Source organism: Eutrema salsugineum, unplaced genomic scaffold (genome assembly GCF_000478725.1).
Source record: "Eutrema salsugineum unplaced genomic scaffold, Eutsalg1_0 scaffold_19, whole genome shotgun sequence".
Classification (NCBI taxonomy): Eukaryota; Viridiplantae; Streptophyta; class Magnoliopsida; order Brassicales; family Brassicaceae; genus Eutrema; species Eutrema salsugineum.
In genome coordinates this window covers 1,131,894-1,157,772 of record NW_006256838.1, presented here as the reverse complement: position 1 = coordinate 1,157,772, position 25,879 = coordinate 1,131,894, and the positions used below count along the sequence as shown (strand labels likewise).

At 37.5% G+C, this 25,879-nt stretch overlaps 5 protein-coding genes across 12 annotated transcripts; 3 read left to right on the top strand and 2 right to left on the bottom strand.

The window, feature by feature from the left end:
• Positions 1-4,199: 4,199 nt before the first annotated feature.
• Positions 4,200-10,938, top strand: LOC18020095 (eukaryotic translation initiation factor 4G). 2 transcript variants are annotated; one of them, XM_024157064.1, is made up of 9 exons: positions 4,200-4,549; positions 4,656-4,786; positions 4,889-5,014; positions 5,103-5,170; positions 5,252-5,308; positions 5,558-6,838; positions 6,929-9,771; positions 10,126-10,320; positions 10,431-10,938. In XM_024157064.1, exons 1-9 carry the CDS (start codon positions 4,362-4,364, stop codon positions 10,759-10,761), a joined length of 5,220 nt encoding a protein of 1,739 aa, XP_024012832.1. In that variant the 5' UTR covers positions 4,200-4,361; the 3' UTR covers positions 10,762-10,938. The 2 variants fall into 2 exon arrangements, with proteins under 2 accessions (XP_024012832.1, XP_006402605.1); XM_006402542.2 differs by having other exon boundaries at positions 5,106-5,170; positions 10,431-10,920.
• A 280-nt stretch (positions 10,939-11,218) lies between these two features.
• LOC18020094 (protein BASIC PENTACYSTEINE6) lies at positions 11,219-13,466 on the bottom strand. 3 transcript variants are annotated; one of them, XM_024156999.1, is made up of 4 exons: positions 13,265-13,442; positions 13,060-13,170; positions 12,517-12,670; positions 11,219-12,375 (listed from the first exon to the last, which is right to left on the bottom strand). In XM_024156999.1, the coding sequence occupies exons 3-4, from the start codon at positions 12,568-12,570 to the stop codon at positions 11,389-11,391; spliced, it is 1,041 nt and encodes a 346-aa protein (XP_024012767.1). In that variant the 5' UTR covers positions 12,571-12,670; positions 13,060-13,170; positions 13,265-13,442; the 3' UTR covers positions 11,219-11,388. The 3 variants fall into 3 exon arrangements, with proteins under 3 accessions (XP_024012767.1, XP_006402604.1, XP_024012768.1); XM_006402541.2 differs by lacking the exon at positions 13,060-13,170 and having other exon boundaries at positions 13,265-13,466; XM_024157000.1 differs by lacking the exon at positions 13,060-13,170 and having other exon boundaries at positions 12,517-12,587; positions 13,265-13,443.
• A 518-nt stretch (positions 13,467-13,984) lies between these two features.
• On the top strand, positions 13,985-15,220 carry LOC18020093 (60S ribosomal protein L37a-2). Its single transcript, XM_006402540.2, has 5 exons — positions 13,985-14,054; positions 14,247-14,286; positions 14,663-14,751; positions 14,854-14,936; positions 15,028-15,220. Exons 1-5 carry the CDS (start codon positions 14,052-14,054, stop codon positions 15,089-15,091), a joined length of 279 nt encoding a protein of 92 aa, XP_006402603.1. The 5' UTR covers positions 13,985-14,051; the 3' UTR covers positions 15,092-15,220.
• Positions 15,221-15,507: 287 nt separating this feature from the next.
• LOC18020092 (casein kinase II subunit beta-3) lies at positions 15,508-17,387 on the bottom strand. 4 transcript variants are annotated; one of them, XM_024157001.1, is made up of 5 exons: positions 17,037-17,354; positions 16,734-16,952; positions 16,528-16,637; positions 16,257-16,422; positions 15,508-16,070 (listed from the first exon to the last, which is right to left on the bottom strand). In XM_024157001.1, exons 1-5 carry the CDS (start codon positions 17,239-17,241, stop codon positions 15,940-15,942), a joined length of 831 nt encoding a protein of 276 aa, XP_024012769.1. In that variant the 5' UTR covers positions 17,242-17,354; the 3' UTR covers positions 15,508-15,939. The 4 variants fall into 4 exon arrangements, with proteins under 4 accessions (XP_024012769.1, XP_024012770.1, XP_006402602.1 ...); XM_024157002.1 differs by having other exon boundaries at positions 15,510-16,070; positions 16,260-16,422; XM_006402539.2 differs by having other exon boundaries at positions 15,513-16,070; positions 16,734-16,955; positions 17,037-17,387.
• A 5,087-nt stretch (positions 17,388-22,474) lies between these two features.
• Positions 22,475-25,555, top strand: LOC18020091 (ELMO domain-containing protein A). Of its 2 annotated transcripts, XM_006402537.2 has the most exons (10): positions 22,475-22,562; positions 22,763-22,915; positions 23,580-23,689; positions 23,780-23,848; positions 23,985-24,100; positions 24,179-24,233; positions 24,461-24,581; positions 24,823-24,870; positions 24,965-25,059; positions 25,145-25,555. In XM_006402537.2, the coding sequence occupies exons 2-10, from the start codon at positions 22,831-22,833 to the stop codon at positions 25,268-25,270; spliced, it is 825 nt and encodes a 274-aa protein (XP_006402600.1). In that variant the 5' UTR covers positions 22,475-22,562; positions 22,763-22,830; the 3' UTR covers positions 25,271-25,555. The 2 variants fall into 2 exon arrangements, with proteins under 2 accessions (XP_006402600.1, XP_024012868.1); XM_024157100.1 differs by lacking the exons at positions 22,475-22,562; positions 22,763-22,915 and adding an exon at positions 23,086-23,169.
• The last annotated feature ends 324 nt before the right edge of the window (positions 25,556-25,879 follow it).

Genomic DNA, 25,879 nt, shown 5'->3' with positions numbered 1-25,879 from the left:
CCTTGCGTGAACGAAATCAAGCTTCAAGAAAGCAAACCCGTTTAAATGGGTAAAAGTTCAAAATAACCAAAATTTGTTAGAACTTCGAATGATAATCACCATCTTAATAAAGATAAAAAGTAAACAAAATTGTTTATAAGAAAATTAAATACATTTATCTTGGATAGTTATTCGGGTTTGTTAGAATGACAATATTCATCTTGATCTAATCAAGTAAATATTTATTTTAGATTAAAAAAAAAAACATTTATCCTGAAGAGTTAATTGAATTTGTGGATAAAATCTCAACTATATACAATGCGCAATGGTCAAGAAAGAGCATTTTGTATATCATTGCTCCATATAATAGACAGAAAATACTGAAAATGCGATGACATTGCTAAACTGTATCTCACTAATGCAACTTATAGTTTAAGTAATCATCTCTAACAAAAATAAAGCAATTTTCAGTTTTATGGAGATTCATTTTAATTAGTATAACGTATACAACTGGCAATGAACTGTTTATAATCAAAATTTATCCATAAATTTGTTAGGAAAATATAAAAAGACGATAACACTGCTGAAACAGATCTTGTTTGTGTTTGTTGTATGAATAGAATGTTTATGAACATTCTATATTACCCAGAACCTTGATTAATTTAAGGCATATGTGGTCAATTATTTTCAAGAAAATTCGGTACGGGCCAAAACGAAAACAATATATTATATGAATTCCACAAAGTTAGTTGGCTTAGAATTAATACGACTCCGCAGGGGACATGTGAACACAGCTCTTATTAGGGATATGCAAAATCAGAATGACACTTGTAATATTAAGTCCATCACGTAATGCTTAGACGTACAAATACACGTGACTACTCATTACTGGATATTATTGTTTTTGGGGTTTATATCTGTATTTTGCGTAAAATAAGGTTGCAGTTGCACGTTCGTAGCATGCCCTTTTACTCCATTAAGGTCTAATTATAGTTTATAATTTTATATATTGGAGTTTCCACGGCGTCTATTTTATTTTATTTACAAAACATAGATTATAGTATAACTAAGCAATTTGGAGATATCAAGCTATCCAGAAACCATGCCACGAAATACGTAAACTGCATGTAGATACAACCTGTCTGGAAGCTCTAAATCCTTATATATCATCTCTCGATGTTCAAATTAATCATACATAATATTAACCAAACATTTTCCCATTTTTTTTATTCTTACTTTTTCTGTGTGGTTCTATCACTCGATTTTTTCGTCACTCAACGAACGTAATTTTCTCGAGTTATTATTCTTTTTGCCATTTGACAAAAAATATCGTTAACAATAATACCCACCAACTCCAAATATATATATATATATATATATATACACTCCAACAATCTATTTAAATTAATGCCTTTGAATGCATCGATTTTAATAGTCTTGATTTTCTCAATGAAATATAAGACAAACTAATACTGGAAAATAACTTTTTAAAAATTTAGTACAAAAAATGGTTTGTTATAGTAGCTGGGATATAATTAAAATGTTATTTCTAAATATAGACTAGATAATCAAAGTCAAGCTTTCTTTAATTTGTTTGAGCACATGGAACCATTTTTGAGAGGACATATTTTATTGCTGTAGAAATTAGATAGCTGTTATAAATTTAGACAATAATTCAAAAACTAAAGCAATGAATTAATGAATCAACAATGTAGTAAGAAAACGAAAGAAACATGGTGGTGTGCTCTTGTGTCTGTACCCCTGGAAGGACAACAAAGTCATTAAAACAGACAACCTACTTTATTCATCTAACCATGAATATTTCCACGTCATCCATTTATTTCCTTTCCAAATCATTTCTTACTTGATTTTGTCCTACTTTACTTGTATTGCACTCTAAGCATGTTCTTCTTTATCTAATCTACAACTAAGATCAAGAAAACTGATTTTCCCCCCCCTTTAAATTAGTCCATCTCGTAGCTCTCTGGTTCAAAGTCAAAGGGTCCCTCAAAAAAAAAGCAGCCTAAAGTCTATTGACATATCGAACAAATCGTGAACCAAGATAATTAAAATGGAATCCAGATCGTAAGATTATCATTTTCCCTCATGCACACAAGCATTGCCACATGATAAATGTGTAAATGTTTGGATGCCTTCGCAAATCTGTAAATAAAATAGTAAAATACACCACGGTAAAGAGTAATTAGACTTACAAATTTTCAATAATGGTTGCTCATACGATAGATAAAACTATCGCAAATTCTTGTTTTCCTTCACAAAGTGGAAATAGTTCCTATGAAACCATTTTTATCCTTAATTTGTGTTTTTCACACTATGTCTATGCTATCCAAGATACGATCTATGATTAAAACAGTGCCTTGTAAATTTACACTTTTTTTCTATGTATCCTCCTGAACCATGTAAACAAGACAAACCTACAATACAAAAAAAAAAACCGTAGTTCTCACACGAGAAGATGATTTTTGTTTGTGGTTCTTGATTCAGTTTCAAGAAAAAATAATGATAAATCACAAACAAAGATCTCTTCTAATGAATGTTTATCAGTTTAAATGGCCTTTACCCGAAATACTTGGCCCATTATGACCCATTTGATATGTTCCCAATATTGGCCCATTTTCGTCCTATTGCAATCGTTTAATTTGTTGTTCCTTTTTTTTCCGGAGAAAAAATCGTTTGTTCCTTTCTTGTATAGTTGTATCATAAGTTGACAAGTCATAACACTTAGTACAAGACTACAAGCGATCAATCTACTAACGAAGTAACGAGATATGTAAATGTGCTGTTCTATTGTCATTCACTGAAGGAAAAAACCAGTAAATATACCCAAAATAATAAATTCTTATGTACACAATAAATTATAACACCTAATTGGTCGTCACAGAAAGAGATCACCTGACATTATACTAAGAGCAAGCTTATGTACACAATGAATCATAGCTAAGCGCCGAAATCACCTAACGTACGGTATATGGAGAAACAATGCGTATATATTCATTTCAAAATGTATGGTTTGGACGTTTGACGTATCAACTTAAATTTGAAAACATTCGTTAAATAAAACATTACTTTTAACAAAAATGTATAAATCGATCAGAGCGAATAATTTAATACCATGATTTCATATCTAGAAAATACACATATACATCCTTGCATTAAAACAAAAACATTGGAACTTTTACTAGTTCACCTCAAGAAACTCAAGGTAATTTAAAGGAGATTGTTTAATTTGAGTTGTGAACCTAAATCACTTACAGTATTTTGTTGAGAACAATATCAAAAAACAAATTGATGTATACCGTCAGGATCATAGGTAATCTAATTTGTAAGGCTTTTCGATTGACCACAAGACTGTCAAAATAGGCTGATTTTAAGACTTGCTTTATACCGTCAGGTTTCAAAGATAGGATCGAAGAATCAGACATGGGCTGTGCATATTGCAGTTCGATGGCGATACTTAAATTTATGCGATTGGTAACAAAAGCAAAAGAACTCATAACTGTTTTTATGTACAAACAAAAATTAAACATATCAATAAACAAATCAAATAAGAAAATTGTGGTTTCATGATCACTACACACACATCGATAAATTAACTAGTTTTTTTGTAATAAGATCAAAATTTAAGTGCTGTGAAATTTGAAAACTATGCACATGAAAATGGGAGAACCCACCAATAGTACAAAATAGGTTAACTATATGGGGTAAGTATAATAAATGAGTAATAATTTGAAATGATATCGTATCAGCTATTATTAAAAATGATTACTTAAACTATTGTGTTGCTCATTTGTTTTGGTAACAATGTGAAGTCTATTGTGTTATCTGTTATTTTGAAATGACCACGTAGCCAATTTTTTTTTTTTTTTAAGAAGGATAAATGCTATAAATTAATTTAAAATTATGTTGATTTTCCAACAAAAATTTACGGCAGTTGGTTTTGCCATTTTAATTAAAAAAATTTCCATTTCGACTAAAAAAATTTTCCATTTGCTTTGAGTTAGTTCAGTTTCTTCGCGATCTCCTGAAACCTCTATTTTGATATTTTCTTTGCATTGACCGAAACAAAGTTTTAGCTACGAGTAACTTTACTAATTGTCGATATTACCCCTGAGAGTTTGCGTTATTTACTATCTAGGTGCTACTACCAGGCTTTTTGTTTCACTATACCATCTCTCTTTTTTTTTTTGGTTGTGTTAATTTTTTTTCCTCTCCTCTTCATCTCTTCTCTCCCCGTATTTTTCTTGGTCCTATAATCATGTCCGTCCAATAAAACCCTAATTTTATCTTCCTTGCGTCGTTTCACTCCATTACAGAGCTGTAGAATTAGCTTGAAAAAGGGTGAAGATTAGGGTTTGTTATAGATGTCCTACAATCAATCAAGGCCGGATAGAAGCGAGACTCAATATCGGAGAACTGGTCGATCCACCGGCTACCATCAGCAGCAGCAACAACAGCGATCTTCCACCGCCGCTTACGGTAGGGGAACCGGCGCTGCTACTGCGCCTGCCCCTTCCACTTCCGTCGATTCTTCCTTATCCTCCAATCGCAGGTTTTCAATCAAATTCAATTTTTTTTTGTTTTTTCAATTAGAGAGGTTAGAGAATTCTCCGAGACCATAACTGGACATGACGTTTATTTTGGGGTATTTATGGCAGTTTTAAGAAGGCAGGCAATGCCCAAGGAGGGCAGTCTAGGGTGAATCTGCCGCCTGTGAATCATTCAGTTTCTAAGGATGGTTTGCATCCTAACAATCACAATGGTCCCAATGTACAGCCTCGCTCTCAAGGTATGATCTTTGATAGCAAAGGGGTCTTTTTTCAACTTTGGCCACTTGGTGATCGTCTCGCTTAGCTTAGCTTTTCTTAAACTGTTGCTTACTTACTTACAGGAGCGTCTGGTGAACCGCTTATTGGCGGAACGGCCCATCCAACCAGTGGAGCTATTCCAAAGGCTCCAACTTCTCAGTCTCCCGCCATGAATTCCAAGAGCAATGAGACTCCAAACACAGCTAAAGGTAGGTTTCTTTGCATCTTCTACTTTTGTGTATGAATTATCATGTGCTTCCATAAATGCATAAGATTTAATAACGTTCTCTGTGGCAGCAGCCTCTGGCGACCCTTCTAAAGCATTTGCTTTCCAATTTGGGACACTTGGTCCTGACTTAATGAAGGTATTCTTCTTTTACTTCCTTTTGTATTTTTTTTTTCTTTGTCCACCAACACCTAAATCATCTGCCCTATTGGTTTTCTAGATTCCTGCTCGAACTAGCTCAGCACCTCCGAATATGGATGAGCAGAAACGTGCCCAGGTCCACATTTAGTATTTTGCTTCTGCCATTAATAGGGTTGTTGCCTGCATGAAGGATTCTTTGGTTATACACTGTTAAGTAGTCTGTGTTTTCAATTCCGACTCCAAATTCTTTGTGTTGGGATTGATTTGCTTGCCCTGATCTTTATTCTGAGAAGGAATATCTACTGAAAATTAGTTTGATGACTTTTATTCCACTTTCTGCTGAACTTCGTCTTTCGTTTATGACACAATTACACATTGTTTGCAGATGCAGCAAGCTTCTTTAAGAACTGCAACAAATTTGCCAGCTTCTGTACCTAAAAAAGATTTACCAAATAAGGCTGCAGATAATCAACTGATGAGGAAAGAGGGGCACCATCCATCAAGTGAAAAAGCAGATGGCCATGTCTTACATGTACCCCCTCCAAGTCAAACACAGAAGTCTCCAGTTACAAGTATCCGCATGCCTTCGGTGCAGACACCTTATCAGCATGCTCAGGTTGCTCACCCTGTACATTTTGGTGGCCCGACAATGCATATGCAGCCTCCCAATGTGACTCCAGGCTCGTTTCAGATGCCAATGCCTATGGCATTATCTATGGGAAATACACCTCAAATCCAGCAGCAGGTGTTTTTTCCAGGTCTCCCGGCACATCCGATTCATCATCAGGGTATGATGCATCAGGCACAGGGACATGGTTTTGCAAATCCGATGGGTGCTCAGATTCATCCTCAGTTAGGCCACGTGGGTGTAGGTTTGAGCCCGCAATTTCCCCAGCAGCAAGGAGGAAAATTCGGTGGGGCACGTAAGACAACACCTGTCAAGATTACGCATCCTGACACACATGAAGAGCTGAGGCTTGATCGACGTGGTGACTCGCATCCAGATGGCGAACCAGTGGCTTCAAAACCACATTCTAACACACCTCCTAGATCACAGCCAGTTTCGTCATTTGCTCCTCGACCAGCTAATTTGGTGCAAACCTCGTATAACACCAATCCCATGATATATCCTCCAGTCTCTGTACCCTTAAACAGTGGTCCAATGTCATCCAATCAGGCACCAAGATATCATGTTATTGATGGGTCTCAGAGGGTACAATTTATTAACCAATCTGCTCATACCGCTCCTCAGCTCATCAGACCCGCAGCTCCTGCACATGTTTCACCTGATTCTTCTTTCTCTGTGAAAGCACGCGATGCCCAAAATGGAATGTCATCTTCTCTACCTGCAACTGCGAAGATAACTGTGAAGTCAGCTTCTGCTTCTGAAAAACTTGGATCACCTAAAGCCAGGTCACATGGAGAAGTTAACATTTCTCTGTCCAAAAAGGATGTCGAGGCAGGTTCATTGAGTTCTTCACAGCATCCGAAACCTGGCTTTGTCTCCGGGGTACCAAATTCGTCTGCTCTGCCAGAGAAGTCATCTGTGGAGACTGCTCCAGTTGCAACAGCTGAAATCGGAAGAGGGGTTATGGTGAATGAGTCGAACTCAGTTGAAGATCAGAAACGGACATGTAAGGTGGAACCCCCTCAGAATGTGACTAAGGTATGGTACTGGGTTTTTGTTATTAGGTATTCTTCATAACTTTTGTTAGTTAGCTGGTAATATTACATTTTTTTGCGCTACTTCACACAGGATCATGGACAGACTATGTTAGACCCTCTGGTTTCTGATCTTGGTTCTCCTTCTAGCTGTTTTGCTCCTGAAGCAGAAACCATTGCTGCTAAGGAAAATTCGTCACTTCTAGCTACCAATGGTTTTAGGAAGCAACTGATAGAGGTGACTCCTACGTCTGATTCTCCCACTGCTGACTTATTAAATACAAACAAATCTACAGAAGGGTCAAGCCATGTCTCCTCTGAGATTTCTGTTTCTTCACCGCAAGAGAAAGACCTAAAATGTGATGAGCTGACTGTTTCTGACACGCACGTTGAAAAGTCTGTGATTTCTGATGAGAAACACCAAACAGTATCAGGTGTGCTTGGGAAGGCACATAATGAGGTGGATGGTGCCACAGACATCTGTCCCGACTCTACAAAATTAGCTGAAGTTGCAGATAATACGAGCTCCGAGCTTCCAAATTCTACTCATACTCGGTCTACTTCTGTTCCTCTTGGACATTCTGAAACACTGTCGAGACATCATGCTGTAGAAAATGCTGGTGATAGTTCGACATCTGCCCCAGCTACTCTTTCCAAGGATAAACCTGCTTTTGAACCAAACACTAGGAGGAATACTTCTACAAAAGGAAAGAAGAAGATCAAAGAAATTCTTCAAAAAGCGGATGCTGCGGGGACAACTTCTGATCTCTATATGGCTTACAAAGGGCCTGAAGAAAAGAAAGAGATACCTTCAGAGAGCTCCACTGTTATTCATGATGTTTCAAACCAGAAGCTTGCACCTGCCATACCTCAGGCTGTCGCTGAAGCCATCGTGGATAATGAACCAGTGAAAAATGAACCGGAAGACTGGGAAGATGCAGCTGATGTATCTACGCCAAAGCTGGAAACTGCAGATTATCGTGTGAATGCAAAGGGAGGTTCCTTAGATGAGGTCAGAGACAACTGCAGCAGCACGGAGAAGAAGTACTCCCGGGATTTCCTCCTTAAGTTTGCAGACCTGTTTACTGCTCTCCCTGATGGTTTTGACGTTTCGCCTGATATTGCTAACGCCTTGATTTTGGCTTATATGGGTGCGTCTCATCATGAACATGATTCGTATCCCACCCCTGGAAAGGTTATGGATCGCCAAGGGAGTGGTCCACGATTAGATCGTCGTCCTAGCAATATGGTTGTTGATGATAGATGGACGAAGAACCAAGGTCCTCTTCCCGCAGGATATGGTAACCAGGGTTTCCGACCTGGTCAAGGAGGAAACTCAGGAGTTCTAAGAAACCCTCGTATGCAGGCACCGATTATGTCTAGACCGATGCAACCTATGGGTCCTATGGGAGGAATGGGCAGAAATAACGCGGACTTAGAAAGGTGGCAACGTGGTGCAAATTTCCAACAAAAAGGACTTTTTCCTTCTCCGCATGCTCCTATGCAGGTGATGCATAAAGCGGAAAGAAAATACCAAGTGGGTACTGTTGCAGATGAAGAACAAGCTAAACAAAGGCAATTAAAGGGCATCTTGAACAAGCTGACCCCGCAAAACTTTGAGAAACTGTTTGAGCAAGTAAAAAGTGTCAACATTGACAACGCTGTTACACTTACTGGTGTCATATCACAGATATTTGACAAAGCCTTGATGGAACCTACCTTCTGTGAGATGTATGCAGACTTCTGTGTGCATCTGTCTGGGGCGTTGCCAGATTTTAATGAGGATGGTCAAAAGATTACCTTCAAAAGATTGCTTCTCAATAAATGTCAGGAAGAATTTGAGAGAGGGGAGAAAGAAGAGGAGGAAGCCAGTAGAGTTGCTGAAGAAGGACAAGTAGAACAAACTGAGGAGGAAAGAGAAGAGAAGAGACTCAAGGTTCGGAGGAGAATGCTTGGTAACATTAGACTTATTGGTGAGTTATACAAGAAAAAGATGTTGACTGAGAAAATCATGCACGCATGCATCCATAAGTTGCTCGGGTATGATCAGGATCCACATGAAGAGAACATCGAAGCTCTGTGTAAACTAATGAGTACGATAGGAGTTATGATCGATCATCCCAAAGCTAAGAGCCATATGGATGCATATTTTGATAAAATGAAACAGCTATCACGTAAACAAGAATTGTCTTCTAGGGTGAGGTTCATGTTAATCAATGCCATGGATCTTAGAAAGAACAAATGGCAGGAGAGAATGAAGGTTGAAGGGCCAAAGAAAATTGAGGAAGTGCACAGAGATGCTGCACATGAACGCCAAACCCAAGCTAACAGGCTTTCACGTGGTCCCTCGATGAATTCGTCAGCAAGGAGAGGGCATATGGAGTTCAGTCCTAGGGGAGGAGGAATGCTGTCACCTCCAAGTGCCCAAATGGGTGGTTTTCATGGACCACCTCAAGGTCGTGGCTTTGGTAATCAAGACATTAGATTTGATGAAAGGCAATCTTATGAGCCTAGGATGGTTCCAATGCCTCAAAGGTCAGTCGGTGAGGAGCCTATAACCTTGGGTCCTCAAGGTGGTCTTGGTCAGGGAATGTCTATTAGAAGGCCTGCAGTAGTATCAAACATTTTGCAGTCTGATGCTACTCAGGCCGGTGGTGGAGATTCAAGGCGACCGGCTGGTTGTTTGAATGGTTTCGGCTCACAAAGACCTGCAAGTCCTGTTACTCACGGACGGTCAAGTCCCCAAGAGCGAGGAACAACTTATGTTCACAGGGAGTTTGCAAGTCTGTCTCGTCCTTCTGATCCGTCATCAGAAGTATCATCTGCCATGCAAGGACCACAAGGGCCATCGTCAACAGTAAACAGCTCTCGAGAAAATGCTGTGCCTGAGGAACGGTTACGCGATATGTCCTTATCTGCTATTAAGGAATATTACAGGTACAATATCTCCTTTCTGCCTGGTCATTTGTTTTGTTGTTCTCATAGTCATAGCATATCACTACATATGTGGAAACCTGGGAAAGTACAATTTCGTCAAAATTATGGTTTATTCATATACAGTAGAGCGTTTGTCATACAATTGCATAATTCTTGAAGTAGTTATTGGCTCCTGTATCCAAGCAAACAAAATGGTGAAAAAACAAGAGATGATTATTGTTCCTTGGTTTTAATAGAATCTCTAATAAATGATGAAAATTTGTTGTTCGTTTCTATAGTCTTTTGCCTAGTGCGGCCAACTCCTTTTAATAGATAAAAACACTTTTGTGAGTTCCAATGACTGTTTTTGTGCAGTGCCCGAGATGAGAAGGAGATTGGTTTATGCATGACAGACATGAAGTCGCCAGCTTTTCACCCAACAATGATTTCTCTCTGGGTTACTGATTCGTTCGAGAGAAAAGACAAAGAAAGAGATCTCTTAGCAAAGCTTCTTGTTAATCTCGTGAAATCTGCTGACAACGCCTTAACCGAAGTCCAATTAGTGAAAGGGTAAGAAACAAAAAAACAAGAAATAAAATCAAGAAATATTATCTAAGTCACACTTTGATTTATCAAGTGTTTCTTTTTTCCTGAAAATCTGTTTGCTTTTTTTTGGACAGGTTTGAATTAGTTTTGACAACCCTGGAGGATGCTGTAAATGATGCTCCAAAAGCAGCAGAGTTTCTTGGGAAAATCTTTGGTAAAAGTGTGACAGAGAAAGTAGTGACATTGAAAGAGATTGGTCGGTTAATCCGTGAAGGAGGAGAAGAACCGGGAAGTCTGATGGAGTTTGGATTAGGAGGCGATGTCCTTGGGAGTGTTTTGGAGATGATAAAGACAGAAGCAGGAGAAGAAGCTTTGGTTGAGGTTCGCCGGAGTTCAGGTCTCAGGATTGAAGATTTCAAACCTCCTGCACCTAACCGGTCTAAGATATTAGAGAAATTTACCTAGTAGGAACAAACAAAAAATGGAACCATCTTTTGAGGGCTCCTTTCTTCTTTTTTCTCTTCTTAAAAGTTCTCTCCTTTTCTATTTCTTTTTTTTTTTATTTAAGTGCTTAGACAAACTAATTTGTTAAAAAAAGGGAGTTTCTCTATTCTATTATATAGCAAAACCTTCAAAAAATTTCATTTCTTTTATAAATCGTATATATTTAACCTTTTCGTCGAAAATAACCTGATTAATTGTGCATTTCTCGATGATTTTTAATGTGTAAGATTTTTATATATTTAGAATTGTATATTTTTTTACTACTTTAGAAATCGAAAAGGCTTTTGATTGTTTAGTGAAGCATTTTTACTGAATAGCTGATCTCAATTTCATCTTTCAATAATGGAAGGCCGAAGAGTAGCGAGATGAACGTTAGGCCATTTTAATAACATCATCGCTAAGATTTAAAGAAACCCAAGTGAATCTGCTGTGCTGCTAAGGTTTTTTCTATTATAGTTATAATACAACATGACATTGGCTTCACATACAATTGTTTTACTTTCGAGTTTATTTGAATTTAGTACAAATATATGACTTAAAAATCAAGATAAGTGTCATAAGAACAACTCACACCTAAATACACACATATCATTTGATCGTGATGTAGCGGTTGGTACCGTGCTTTGCCCAATGGTCCTTGAGATCGACCGGGTTTGAGAGATCATGATGCCCTTCCGCAGCAAGCCGGCTTAAAAGCTTGTTGAACGCGCTTCCGCTCATTTTCCGACCACCAACTCGAGCATGCCTTTTGTTGGGCAGTGCCGGTAATGGATACATTGATAGTGTGGTTGTGCAACACGATGATTGCCAACCTCCATTTCCCCATTTGTAGCACTGTCTGAGAACTCCTGTACATGAACATACAGGTGGTGGCATTGTTGTCTCGTCATAAACAACTTGGTTAAGCCCCACCATTTCTTGATTTTTCCAATCAGATTTCGATCCTATCAAGACGTGCTTACTTGCTTCCTCTTCCCCGTAGTCATGGCTCGTCTTTACGAACATTATCTTCGTTAAGTCGTCCTCACTTTCTTTCTTAACCTTCCTCTGATTTTTTGGCCCTCTCTTATTACCAGCGGTTTTCGTTGTAGCCTTTGGGTCTTTCACTCTTTTACCGCGTTTTGGTTTGGCAGATTCCAAGGCAGATCCGGTAGGTGGTGATGTGGGGAGACCGTCGTTTGTCTCCATTTCCCTGGTCTCGTATGCATTTTCACTCAACTGAGGCATGTGATGTTGATGTTGTTGTTGATGATGATGCATGTGTGGATGGTGCATGTGCTTCACACCACGCGATATTTGACATCCCGGTGGACATGCCCCCATATTGGCAACGGCAGCAGCAGCAGTAGCCATGGAGTTCTCACGGTATTGGAGAGCTGTAAGAGCACTGTCTCTCTCCATTATTGCATTGTTGCGCTCAGCTATGGCCGTGTCTCGCTGGAGAAATGCCATGTCCCGTTCAGCTACTGCTGCTTTTTTCTCTGATATAGCAAGATTTCTCTCCTGAATCGCTGCATCTCGCTCTGCTATTATTGACATCACTTGTTTCATCGATGGCTGATGCTGCATCATCCACTGTTTCAAATTATACAATTCCCATTAATAAAACTATCTCCAGCATGAATAAACAGTGTTAAGCTGATAAGATGTATGCAGCAGAGAGACTAGAACAAATGATTTGATTTGAAGCTGATGGAAAAGACATTGTAAAAGTACCTGGCCCTGAGCTGCTTTATGCCGACCATTCTCACGGTGCCCACCATCATCCATTTGAGAGTTTTCAAGTTCTAATATGTTGAAAATATAGCTTCAACAAAAATTGAGCAAGCTACTGGAAAATAAAAATAACAGATTGATCCATCTTTCAATCCTGCACATTCCCATTCATTATAACATTGTCAAAAGAACATTTAATGCGCCACAAAAAGAAGCATTAGTGAGCTGACTCTGAAGCAGGAAGGTTTTGTAATTGAATTCTTAAGTATAAGAAATCTAGCAACATAGATATCAAAGTTGTAAAAGAAATCTAGGGAACATGGAAGTAAGAACAGATAAATTATGGCATGTCATATTGACAAGGTACAAGATGATCTCAAACTCCCGCAATTACTTATCTTCCTAATTTATCCCCTGACAGAACAATCATATAACATTATAAACAAATGTAAAGCTCGAATCGGATCAATAATAGTAGATAACTAGTAGCAAAGAGTGTCGAAACTCAAATAATGAACCTAAATCAAGTTTTTTGTTTGTTACCGAATTAGTCCTGGAAATGCAACAAAAGCCACTAGGCAAGCACGAGATTAACCAACAAAAACACTTCAAAAGTAGCTCTCGCGTAGTTGAGAAGGCATAAGACCTCGGAATCTACCACAGAAATCATCCAATTTTACGCCAAACAAAATCAACGGATCATTCCTTCTATAAATCCAAACAGCGAAAGGAAGAGACGAGGACTCACCAGACCAAGCTAGGGTTCCGGTGGATTGAAAGGAGGCATATGAAGTGAAGATACGGCGGATTCCGGATCCAACGGCTGAGACTGGTTGCAAAAACTTGACGGAGGTTTTGGGAAGAGAAAGGAAAGAGTTGGGTGCGTTTAGGTCTAGGGCTGAAACAAACACGCTCACGGGATATTGTGCCACGTCCCCCACCCTTCCTCTCTCTTTCTTATTTTTGCTCTTCTCTATTTTATTTTTGGTCAAATTTGTTTCTTCTTCTTCTTTTTTTTTTTGGGTGTAAATGTGAAGAATTCTTCTATACTTTCATTTCTTTTTTACTTTTACTTTTTCACGACAACATGTTTTTTTCCCTTTTCTGTTAATAAGATGTACAATAATTCACTGTAGATGATATGCCCAACTGTTTCTAGAAGATGAGAAATGGGTCCAAATTTTTCTTTACCAAAAAAAAGGTTGATGTGGTGAACTGAAAAAAACTACTAGTGACAGTTGGTTTTTTGTTTTTGTTTTTTTTGTTTTTTGATATCTAATCCAAGTGAGAAGCAATAAAAACGCTTTTTATGTCTTCAAAGCTGGTGGATGTCAAAAAAAAAAAATGTCTTCAGAGCTGGATAAATGTGAAAGCCCATATTTTATGAGCCTATATTTCGATGAGGCCCATATGAAAACAATGCCCTAGTATAATTCGTATATATAAGAAGGTTTTTGCTCTAAAAAGGCCAGCGAGTTGCTCCCTAGGGTTTTCACATATTCGGCGGAGGTGCTCGTCTTCATCTCTTTGGGAAAATGGTGAAGATCTCTTCCCTTTATGCGTTATTGTTCTTCTTTTTAATCGTTAGGAAATTATCAAACTATGTTAATAGACGCAGTATATTTTAGATGTTCTGAGTATTTGTTTGAGATCTAAGTTACGATTATTTCTTCCAACTCTTTCGCTCACCATTTTCCTTTGATTCGGCATTTGGGTCGAATGTTTGACAGGCGAAGAGAACGAAGAAGGTCGGAATCGTTGGCAAGTACGGTAAGGCTTCTCACCTCATTTTTCCTCTATACAGAAGCTCTCATGAAATCGTATTTAGGATGATTAAGCTGTGAAAATTTGGGATAGAACAATTTTTAAGTCTGAGGGATAAAGTTATTTGGTTCTGTTGCTCATTTCGAATAAAGTTGCTTAGTGTTGTTTTCAACAGTTTATGTATTGTGAAGTCTTTTTTTAACACATAAAATAGATTTATCCATCTGGTTCGATGATTCTCGTTCTGTCACATTAGAATTTTTAGGAAAGATGCCTACCATTGATTACTTCGTTTCTTTTTGTCTTTTCCTTTTTATTTCTTAATTGGGGTTATATAGAACGTCAAGTCTTTTAACATTATCAATGACTGTGTAATTCTCAGGTACTCGTTATGGTGCGAGTATCAGGAAGCAGATCAAGAAGATGGAAGTCAGCCAGCACAGCAAGTACTTCTGTGAGTTCTGCGGCAAGGTATAATGATTATTCGTTTTCCCACTAATCTTTAACTGTTTGCTGAATCTTTTTTGGTTAAAATAGTTTGTAATTGTGGATTGATTTGATGTATGGTTGCAGTATGGTGTGAAGCGAAAGGCCGTCGGAATTTGGGGATGCAAGGATTGTGGCAAGGTCAAGGCAGGTGGTGCTTACACAATGAAGTAAGTCTTTTTTCACGTATTGTTTTGCTTTGGATTTATTATTAATCAGTAATGGCTTTTTCTGACAAAGTGTATCTTTTGTAAATTGCAGCACCGCGAGTGCCGTTACCGTTAGAAGCACCATCAGGAGGTTGAGGGAGCAGATCGAGGGTTAAATCTGCTTGTTTTTTATATCTGGCTTCTCTGTTTTTGACAATTGTGTTTTGGAATACTATGCTTGTGATTTTGTTTCAAGACGTTATTACATTTAGCAAGGTTTTAATCGAGTTTGAATTTTTATTCTATTTCTCATCATACTTAATTACAAGCTCATTGCTATAACTAGGTTTCTCATCAATCATTCAGTCTGAGACTTCTGAAATGTTTAAACGATCGTGAACTTTAATCTTGCTTAGCCTTGGTTGACCTTGAGCTCAAATGTTTAAAATAGTGATAGTTCACGATCAAACCGAGATGTTTGAACCTCAAGCAAGGTTACAGGTATGACATGAACTACTAGGAGGATTACACATTTGAGCTAAATCGAAACTTTAACCGAATTGTTTTAACCGCACAAACAAGATCCTGTACTACAAATTTTATGTTTAGAATTCTGTCGAATCTGAAATAACCAAGAAGTTAGGTTAACCTTGAACTATAAATTCTGAGTTTTACATGATATTAAAGAAAAAAAAAACAAAAAAACAGAAGCTGAGTAGAAGAAAAAGACCCAGCAAATTTCTAGACAAACAGTGAAAACAAAAATCCAACTAACTGGGGAAACAGTTTTCAAGGTCTTTCTTTTACCCCCAACGAAGCCAGGATGTTGCGATTAAGTTATCTTTTGTAATTCCTGACATTCTTTCAAGATTTCAACTTCCAATTCCATTTTAGCTCTCATCTTCCTCTACCCAATGATTGCTTGTATGCTCCATTCAAACAGTAGCTATCGTTTCAGTTGCTCATCCGCATGCAAAAACCGAGCCACTAGACGTACCACCATTGAGAACGCAGAGCACTAGTATCATGGTTTGTGTACCTTAAAGCCAAAGATTCTTGGGACATAGTTCTGAGCCGGTTTCTGCGGCTTTAGGTTCCCGTAAGTCATCAAGAACAAGTGAGGGAATGTGGTTCCAAAGTAAGCTCCATCAATATCTGCAGAAATCATTCAAGGAAAACTCTAAGACATGATAACACTAACATGTCGCGCTGCAGCATTTATGCCAGTATTATTCAACCATAGATTAGATTGTATCAATTTAAGCCAAAGCAGAGCTAAACTTTCACTCAAATATTGAAATGATAAAGCCAAAAAGATTTTTGAAAAGAGAAAAAGGATACTGCCTTGGAATTTAGATCGTGGGTAAGATATATCTTCGCATTTTGGGCAGTATATTTTCACAGTACTCGATCTCGGTATGTCGGATTGTCCGACAGGAAGACAAGACTGTCCGCAACAGAAAACTCTCGGGCATCTCCCGAAGTCACAGTTCTTATACTTCTCAGTCTACAGAGAGATCATTAACATGAGAAAATCGTTAAGTACACGATGAAAATTAAAAGCACGAAAACAAAACAAAAGAGTAAAGAAAAACACTAAGAAACACTTAACCATTGCAGCCATTCCTTTCGTTGTCAAAATGTAACGAACATGAATAAGACCATATAGCATTTCAGCAGCTGATTCCACCATTTCATTCTGTTCTTCAGTAAACATCTCACCTAAATTCCACCAAAAGATACAAGATTTCAGACCAAAAAGATTTCTAACTTTACTCGTTCCTTTTAGACAAAAAAAGAAGGGATCGGATCACTTACTGTTTGAAGACTCAACGTCTAAAATGAGATCAAGTGCATAATCATAGTAAGGAACTTGAGCACTTAATCCACAAAGATTGAAATCATCTTGTATATAATCTTCATCGACTTCACAGAAGAAATCATTCCCTCTCAGGTTACAGAACCAAGAGATCCACGACGTATCATCACCATCCGATCCACTCACCTCCGAACCTTCACTATCCGTTTCCGATTCCACTGCTGAAAATCAAGCAATAACATTGTAAAAAAAAAATGCAATTTACTAAAAAAAACCTCCCTTATGCAAAAATAAATATTTACCATGGGGAAGCTGAGATTTAGCAGTAGAAGTAGATGTGAATGAGAAGGGATCTTTGTCTTTAGAAGAGAAAACCCTAGATGTGGAAGGTGAAGATTTCTCGAGTTTCTTGTTGAGTGCATCGTTGATTCGTTTCCGATCAATTGATCCGCCGAGGATCTCCGATCTCGATGACCCACCACCTCCTCCACTCCTTTCCTTGTACATAATTAGATTCCCTCGACAAGAAAAGGAGATTTTTCGAGCTTAGATTCCTCAAAGTCTCGGACTTTCTGAAGCTTGAGAGAGAATACGGAGAAAACTAGGGTTTTCCTTATTTTTAATTCAATTTTAGTTTTGGGTTTTAATTTTAATTTAAATCATTTTGGTCACAGAGTGGAGGACAGGACATAGGAGATGTAAAGATGGTCTCTTCTTCTCCACTGTTTATTTTTTGTTTCTTTCATTTTTTTTTTCCCGTTCTCTTTTGTTACAGTGTTCGATCCAACAAAACAGAGCCGATCAATCCAAACTGAATCTAAGTAGCGTAATCTGGTTTGTTTAGTTGTACTCCTTATAAACCTCTACATATCATGTTATATAAATTATTGGTTAATGTAATAAACCAATCAAATCGGTGAAAAGAAAAACATGTTGAATAATTATACATAACCGATAATATATATGTGCAAGTGTAATTGACTTCATCGATATTATTTTAAAATTTGAAGCTTTGATTCTAAGCTTCGGAGGATTTACTATTTGTTGGAATGACAGAACGTTCCAAAACTTTGTCTTCCAAATAACTAACGATTATTCGTTTTCACCTCTCATATAAACAAATCATGAGTTCGTACTAACCTTACTATGAAAGTATAAATCAAGTTAAGTAAAGGAAATAGAAGGAATCTTATGATACTTAAGCACTGTTTATGAGTATAGTGTGGCTCCGTAATAATCTCATACACAATGCTCCGTAATGATCTCACGAGGCCAGTAAGTTGGGAGTATGTCAGCCTGACTGACCGGATCAGGTTTTGAAACCGGTTGGTACAATATAGTTTTTAGATGGGCTGCTTATATGGGCCTAACTAAAACATGGTATGAACTATCTTAATTGCTTCCAAGTTCCATCAGAATCGACCAAAAATGATGGGCCACAGATACGGATTCCATAACCTGTGACAACAAAATCAGCAAAGTTAACCACATTATATCACAAAGTGTATTGGAAGGGATTAGTTGTTAATACTAATAAATATGTTGGAAGATACATTGGTCAATGGAGCTAGGCCCGACAAAGGTCATCGGATTGTAAATATATCATGTAAACATTAAGAAAACCGAAAGTAGTTAAGGAAAAATTAAGAGTTGTAGCATTAATAAAATAACATTAAATTTGGACATGAATAGCACGAACTGAACCTTATACGAAATCTAAGAGTCGTGCACCACGCTACCACAAGCTCTAGTCTTATAGTATACTAATCTATCTAATTGATTAAAAATAGAGTGAATTGGCGAAATATACCTAAAATTGGTCAAAATTTGCGATATAGGAAAAACAGTAATCTGACGGACAGTTGGCATTTCAAAATCGTGGCAGATTACACAAAAACTCCTGCCTACGCGTTTCTTTGATTGTAGCGAGCTATTTTAATTTTTTTAAAACATAAATTAACAGATAATATCAGCCGATGTAGCTTCCTGTAGTTGTTGTAGATCTGCTTGTAGGTGTCTGTCCACCACAAAATATTACCACTTCCAACGCAACATTTAATGCAGAATCTAGAAGATTTGGAGGATGTATATGGCATGACTATGTATACATATATGTGCATGTTATTAAAGTTTTTTACACTCTATATAAAGAGGTATCGCTCACTCGACTGACAAACGTGAATTATCTTACCGAGTGAATCTCTGTACGAAGATATGCAGTTACAGCGAGTTCCAGCTCTTGTCGATTTTTGGTTCCTATGTCGTTGCAACGACTACACAAACGAAGACTAACATCAAGCAATTGATTGGAGAAGAGTTAACGACTATGTTTTAGAGGATGGCATGCTCGGAAAGCATATATCTTGTTCCAGATTACTAGGCACCTACTGTAGCAGGGGATATCATGGCTCAATTTGCACTCATGTCTCCAGTGACCAGACGTCCACCTCGACGCCCATGTAAACAGCGAATGTTTTCTCGTGGTGAATTCAGAGTATGAAATTTGTTATCATGGAACTCGCATTGTTAGATGTTAACTTATTATTGTTCATGTAAACCAGTATGCAGGTTATGTAGTGAATATTTTTCATGTCTACAGAAGCGTGTAGTTGTTAAAATCTTTGGAAATTGTCTAAGTATCGATGTTGTAGACAAGTTTACTGTTATTGGTTATACTGTCATGGCTGGAGTAACTGCTGCCCCGAGCGTTGCCAAGATGACCCTTAGCTCCAGTCATGCACAAGGGTTTCACGAAGAAGAGAAGTTAGAAGTATCATTGTTGTTAAGTTATATAATCTTTTATAACATCCACCATTCCCGATATTACGCTAACCAATACTTTAGAGCGTTTTACTGACTTCTACCGTTGTAATTTGATTCATTACACATCTACTAATTTTGTTAAAAATTACAGATCAGTTATAAACTCAATTATGGAACTTGCATTGTTAGATGTTAACTTATTATTGTTCATATAAACCAGTATGCAGATTATATAGTGAATATTTTTCATGTCTACAGAAGCGTGTAGTTGTTAAAATCTTTGGAAATTGTCTAAGTATCGATGTTGTAGACAAGTTTACTGTTATTGGTTATACTGTCATGGCTGGAGTAACTGCTGCCCCGAGCATTGCCAAGATGACCCTTAGCTCCAGTCATGCACGAGGGTTTCACGAAGAAGAGAAGGTAGAAGTATCATTGTTGTTAAGTTATATAATTTTTTATAACATCCACCATTTCCGATATTACGCAAACCAATATTTTAGAGCGTTTTACTGACTTCTAACGTTGTAATTAGATTCATTATACATCTACTAATTTTTATAACATCCATCATTTCTGATATTACGCTAACTAATTTTGTTGGTATCGAAGAACTCAATTTTGGTGTAGTTCATCGAGTACATTTGCGGACTGCACTTGTGCCGAAGGTGGAACATTAAGGCATCAACCACCTGCAATGAGATAGAAGAGATATCATAAGAAACTGAACAAATTTGGTAACAATACACAAATAATTAAGAATGACTTACCTTAGGATCCAGCACCCGTATCCGCTCACCAATGAAAACCTCTTGGGTGGTACGAGATGAACCCTCGTTTATTTCCATAGGACATCTAAGAAATTTAGGACGATAAACGCAGAATACAGAATTAGACAATATTACCAAATGAACTTAGTAACAATTACCTGTACCGATCCAAATGAATTATTTCCAACTAACAACAAGAATACAGAATTAGACAATACTATCAATCGTCCAGCAGCTTGGCTTTCAATCCCTTAACACACAATAGAAATCTCTATAAATGATAGATGAAGTCTTCAGTCTTTTGCTTTTACGAGGACCCTATTTCTTTGTGTCCGGTTTCTCTGTCGTTAAGGTAGTCGGGTTCTTCGACGTGGTGCGTTTCTTCCTGAGTCAACCTAGTGAGAAAGAATGTGATACAGACAAAGCAGCCATGACAAAAAAATGATAGATTCATTACAACGGTACAAGTCAGTTAAAACGATCTAAAGTATTGGTTAGCGTAATATCAGAAATGGTGGATGTTATAAAAAAATATATAACTTAAATGATACTTATACCTTCTCTTCTTCGTCAAGCTCTCGTCCAGAGATGGTACAACCGTTATCATAACCAACTGAACAGCATAGAAAAATCATTCGACCACAATTTTCTTCAGAGAGAACTCCAACTCGTGCTTTTTGTTAACACGGAGAAGTCTTGCTAGCATGTAGAAACCAAAATTACCGGAAAAAGACGGTATCTCCAGTTGTGAATCTTGCATTCTCCTCACTTCGTCGTCGTCAAGTGCACTAAGGATGGCATAAAGCGTTTTAGATTTCTAGTAAAAATTAACCCTCTCCCCTATTGGCTCTGAACCCGTGGCGAAAATCCTCTCAGAGAGATGAAAATTAGATATTTGAGAAACCCTGTTAACGTAAAATAAAAGGAATCAGAGGATAAACTAGAGCGGAGAAAACAAAGTTGCAGAAATGGAAGCTTACCAAACAAAGAAATTCACCAAAAGTCTTTGGATATGAAGATTTTGTGAATGTGTGATTCAAAATTTGAAATGAAAAGAAGGAACCGCCTTTGAATTTAGTAATTTATGAATTTCTGAAATTTGTCTAAATTTATATAATCTCTTCAATATAAAAAACTTATAATTTTTTACCTGCCCGGAATGTGTGGACAAGGGTAAGATAGTATTATAAAATTATGTACAGTTCTCGAATAGTGTTTTGGATATATCCGCAAATTAGGAATAGTAACAGGTATATCTCATACATTTACTTTTAAAAATAAACTGAATATCGTGTTTTCATTGACTCACCCAACGATAATTTTGGGATCTAGGAACTGTTTTTGCAAAACGGAGCCTTTGTCGGACAAAGTAGTCATGCCTCATTACACCGACTATGACAATTCCCAAGTTTAATTATTTTCGTAAATTTGATTTTACTGGGAATTTTCTAAATCAAAAAAAAAAAAATTAAAAAGCAACATGATAATAATTGAATGTCGAATCACACGAACAAAAGGAAAAAGGAAATTTACACGCGGGTCGGCTATTGTTATACTATACCGGTCATAGTATTGGCCCACGCCTCATGAAACTGTCGTCTCACGATACGATAGGCTTTGTTGTAAGACAACATTATCACCTCTACAAGCTAGTAGTATATCTACTCGGGTTCGATTTCGGTTTTGTTAAAAGAATAAACCAAAAAACTTGATTTGTAACGAAATTGGTTTTGATTTGATCACATATGTATTTCTTGACTTACATTTAAATAGAGTAAATAAGTATTGTCGACAATGCAGATCTGACTGAAACAGCGTTTCCAAACTAAGGTGTAGAACCAAGATTTTTGCTAATCATATCATTTTGTAATATCACATTTCTAAATTTTGATTACGTAGTTCAAAATGTCCAGTGACAATATAGAAAGATGAGATCTCAACAATTATTATTATTATTTTTCCATATAATTTGTTTACATAACAGAATCGGAAAGAAATGCTTAATAATATTTTTTTTTTAAAGAAATAAAAAAAAAATCAATTACTAGAGAAGATTGTCGTTGACGCCCGAGTTAAAGGAAGCGATGACCGCACGAGTCATTATTTCCGTTATTAACGAAACGTTTGACTGCGATTGAAGCACACGCGCGAGATCCTACGCCTACCGCTTTATACAAATGAACTTAAAATTGATTTTATTTTGTTTGCTTTCTTATAAGATTACGAAACGGCCGATTCTTAATCAATTCCGCTTGATTCCGCCGTCTGTCCCCGCCTAAGCTCCGGCGACACTCGGTAGATCTCGAGACTTCTCTTCTATCTATCCTTCTCTATGATTCCCAGTGGTTTTCTAAAAGCATTTTCTCGTTTTGTGGTTCGCATTGAGTCTGTGTCGATCATATTAGGAACGAGAGTTGTATTCGATTCGAATACTGTATTGTGTTGTTCGTCTCTGATGTGTATATATTTGGTTATTCTGCATTTGATTGTGACAGGTTGATGATCGAAGAGATTTGGGGTGGTGAGGTGAATCGGAATAACGATTTAAGAGAGAAGAGGAGTGATGAATGATAGAGGAGGCTCGTTTGTCGCCGTCAGGCGGATTTCTCAAGGCCTTGAACGAGGAAACGTTTACCATTCTTCATCTGGTAATTTTCATCACTCGCGATTCCTGCTTCTACATCACGATGCTTTTTTTTCTTCTCTTCTTCTTATGGAACAAACGCGTTTTCGTCTCTCTCTCTCTCTCTCTCTCACTTTTACATCAACCTTTTTCTATTTCTCTTTCTTCGCTGGCGATTGCCTTTATCTCTCTAGATTTGGTGTCGCAGATCTATGTTTCGCCATTTGCGTTTATTGCTCTTGTGATAAATCCGTGGGGTTATGTGTGTGGATCTTCTTTGTAAGTGCTATTTTTAGTTTGCGTGATTTCTGTCAAAAGCTTTTATCCGACTTCCATAGTTGAGATTAGTCATCCTTTTACATTTCTCTCTCACTAAAATTGCTAGTCTGTTTTCATGGAGCATTTTGCTAATTTCTTTGTTAGCTGTCTCAATGCTTCCCTATTGATTGTGTAAAAAATGGGAAGCTAATAATGGAGGTGTTCCGTTATTGTTTGGAGTCAAGTACTTTGGAATTTTTCATCGTTCTCTATGTGGAGAATTTTGATGCGTAAATGGAATTGTATGCTTCTCACGTATTCCAGAGACTTGCAATATGTAGCTGTACCCTCAAATCTATAAAAGTCAGCTAAAATTTGGTTGACTAGTCACTCTCTTTTATTAATTACTAAGTTCTTTATGATTATTGCAGCTGATGTTGTGGCTGGATCGGCAGCATGGTTAGGCCGTGGCCTTTCTTGTGTTTGTGCTCAGGGAAGAGATGGTGATGCCCGTCCTTCATTTGATCTAACACCTGCTCAGGTTAAAACATTTTCCTCTGTTTTCTTGGTTACTCTATAATGATAGTTTGTTTCTAGCTATAACTTTTATCCTCATTGTCAATGCTTGCAGGAGGAATGCCTGCAGAGGTTGCAGAACCGCATTGATATAGCATATGACAGCTCAATATCTCAGCATCAGGTACGGTTTCCTCAAAGGTTGTGTTTCTAAGGACTGCTCAGTGCTCACAATGAACTTATGCTATGGTAGCCGTCTCAAGTTTACCAGCACTTCAATTTACCTACATTACATGAATATTGCTGGCTACTTAATATAGGAAGCTCTGAAGGATCTTTGGAAACTTGCCTTTCCTGAAGAAGAGCTACACGGAATTGTATCTGAGCAATGGAAGGAAATGGGTTGGCAGGGAAAAGATCCATCAACAGATTTTAGGTAATGTCACTTCACATCTCATTGTCATAATCCTTAGGTTTATACACTTCAGTTGACTCACAGTGGAGCGTCTGGCAGGGGTGGCGGTTTCATATCTCTAGAAAACTTGTTGTACTTGGCTAGGAATTTCCCGGTACGCCTTTACAAAAGTTGCTAAATTGTCTTTTCCGTTAAATTTTCCGATTCCCAACTTTTTCCCGGTACGTCTTAAGGAAAAGCTGCAAAAAAATTTCAAAATTGTCTGGACGAAACTCGATCTGTACATGTTTTTATTTGTTACCACGGATGATATTTCTATCATGTAATGCCATTTAAGTTCTGTCACTCAAATTTTCGACACCATTTGTTTGTTTCCTGCAGAAAGCTTTCCACGACCTTCTGCGGAAGCAGGTTGGGGATCGTTCTGTGTGGGAATACCCATTTGCTGTTGCTGGCATCAATATTACGTTCATGCTCATCCAGATGCTTGACCTTGAAGCAGGTACAGCCACGATACTTATTTTCCATGATTGCATAGATATTCCTTTTTGGGCAAGCTCTTACATGCCATTAGGCAGCAATCTTGAGGCAACTTGCTAAAATAGCATGCTCACTACTAATTTCGATTTAGTGTAAAGCATTGCCTTTGGTACTTATGTTGAGTACCCTTTTTTGAGATACTCAGGTTCAGTAACAGTATCCTAGTTGCGCTAGCTAACAATCAGTACGCTTTAATTTTACAGTGAAACCACGGAGTATTGTCGGGGAAACATTTCTGAGGTTCCTTACGGGTAGTTCTCAGACGATGCTGGTTAAATTTTTGTCTCGTTCTGTGTCACGAGTTAGATTGCTAAGCGAGTGTCCTTGGACTTGTGTTGTTTGCAGTGAACGAATCTGCGTTTGACCTTCTATATTGCATTGCCTTCAAGCTAATGGATCAGCAATGGCTCTCCATGCGCGCTTCATATATGGAATTCAATGTAAGTATTTGCAGTAACCTTTTCAAGTGTAACTATGGCCTATCGAAGTTCACCAACTGAAAAAAGGTAATTGTGTGAATAACAGACGGTTATGAAATCGACAAGGCGGCAACTAGAGAGAGAGATTATGGTTGAAGGCATAACACGTCTTGAAGATTTACCATCATACAGTCTTCTCAGCCAATATAGCATACAAAAGACTACTTTGTAAGTAGAAAGATCTAACACCTCAGAATCTCTATAGCCTAAAACAACAACAAAGCTTAATTACAAGCTAAAAAGAAGAAGACACGGTTTCTTTCCGTATCTCTACATTTCATCACTAGTGTTTGGTTCCATGAATCATCGGATATTAAAATTGTTGTTGCTTTGTGGCGAGGTTCAGGGTTTTGTTTTTCTATGGGTTTAGTTTTTTTTTTCTAACTGGTGGTGCTTGTAAAGACGTTGTTGGTTTAGTTTCTTTTATGGGCTAATAAATCACTTGGTTATATTTCCAGTCCACTGCTTGAGCCGGCCTATATCATTTGGGAGATATGTCTACATGATTTTCCTTTTTCTTTTACGAATGCATATAACTAAATCAATAAAAACGGGTCCATCTATGTGTAAGTTTGCAATAGTCAAAGCCTTAAGTGGAATGAAGAGGAATTTTCGGGTTATTTTGGTACTTCCATTTTTTTTCTTCTTCCTACGAGTTATATTAATGTGTGTGATTTTGTAATTTACGCAATATTTTACAAAGAAAAAGATAATATGTAACAATAAGGCAAAAAAAAAAAAGGATTGAAAGAAAATATAATTTATTACAGACAATAAGGTA

Bases quoted from the DNA above. Each gene is read 5' to 3' on its own strand.
- LOC18020093 (XM_006402540.2), top strand. The intron at 14,752-14,853 runs GTATAATGATTA...GTATGGTTGCAG, and splicing joins TCTGTGAGTTCTGCGGCAAG to TATGGTGTGAAGCGAAAGGC. The intron at 14,937-15,027 runs GTAAGTCTTTTT...TGTAAATTGCAG, and splicing joins GGTGGTGCTTACACAATGAA to CACCGCGAGTGCCGTTACCG.
- LOC18020092 (XM_006402539.2), bottom strand. From the start codon at position 17,241: ATGTACAAGGAAAGGAGTGGAGGAGGTGGTGGGTCATCGAGATCGGAG. The intron at 16,423-16,527 runs GTTAAGTGTTTC...ATCTCTCTGTAG, and splicing joins CGAAAGGAATGGCTGCAATG to ACTGAGAAGTATAAGAACTG. The intron at 16,071-16,256 runs GTATCCTTTTTC...TGATTTCTGCAG, and splicing joins ACGATCTAAATTCCAAGGCA to ATATTGATGGAGCTTACTTT.
- LOC18020095 (XM_024157064.1), top strand. From the start codon at position 4,362: ATGTCCTACAATCAATCAAGGCCGGATAGAAGCGAGACTCAATATCGG. The intron at 4,787-4,888 runs GTATGATCTTTG...ACTTACTTACAG, and splicing joins TGTACAGCCTCGCTCTCAAG to GAGCGTCTGGTGAACCGCTT. The intron at 5,309-5,557 runs GTCCACATTTAG...CATTGTTTGCAG, and splicing joins ATGAGCAGAAACGTGCCCAG to ATGCAGCAAGCTTCTTTAAG.
- LOC18020091 (XM_006402537.2), top strand. From the start codon at position 22,831: ATGAATGATAGAGGAGGCTCGTTTGTCGCCGTCAGGCGGATTTCTCAA. The intron at 23,849-23,984 runs GTACGGTTTCCT...TACTTAATATAG, and splicing joins GCTCAATATCTCAGCATCAG to GAAGCTCTGAAGGATCTTTG. The intron at 24,582-24,822 runs GTACAGCCACGA...TTAATTTTACAG, and splicing joins GATGCTTGACCTTGAAGCAG to TGAAACCACGGAGTATTGTC.
- LOC18020094 (XM_006402541.2), bottom strand. From the start codon at position 12,570: ATGGATGATGGTGGGCACCGTGAGAATGGTCGGCATAAAGCAGCTCAG. The intron at 12,376-12,516 runs GTACTTTTACAA...AATTTGAAACAG, and splicing joins ATAAAGCAGCTCAGGGCCAG to TGGATGATGCAGCATCAGCC.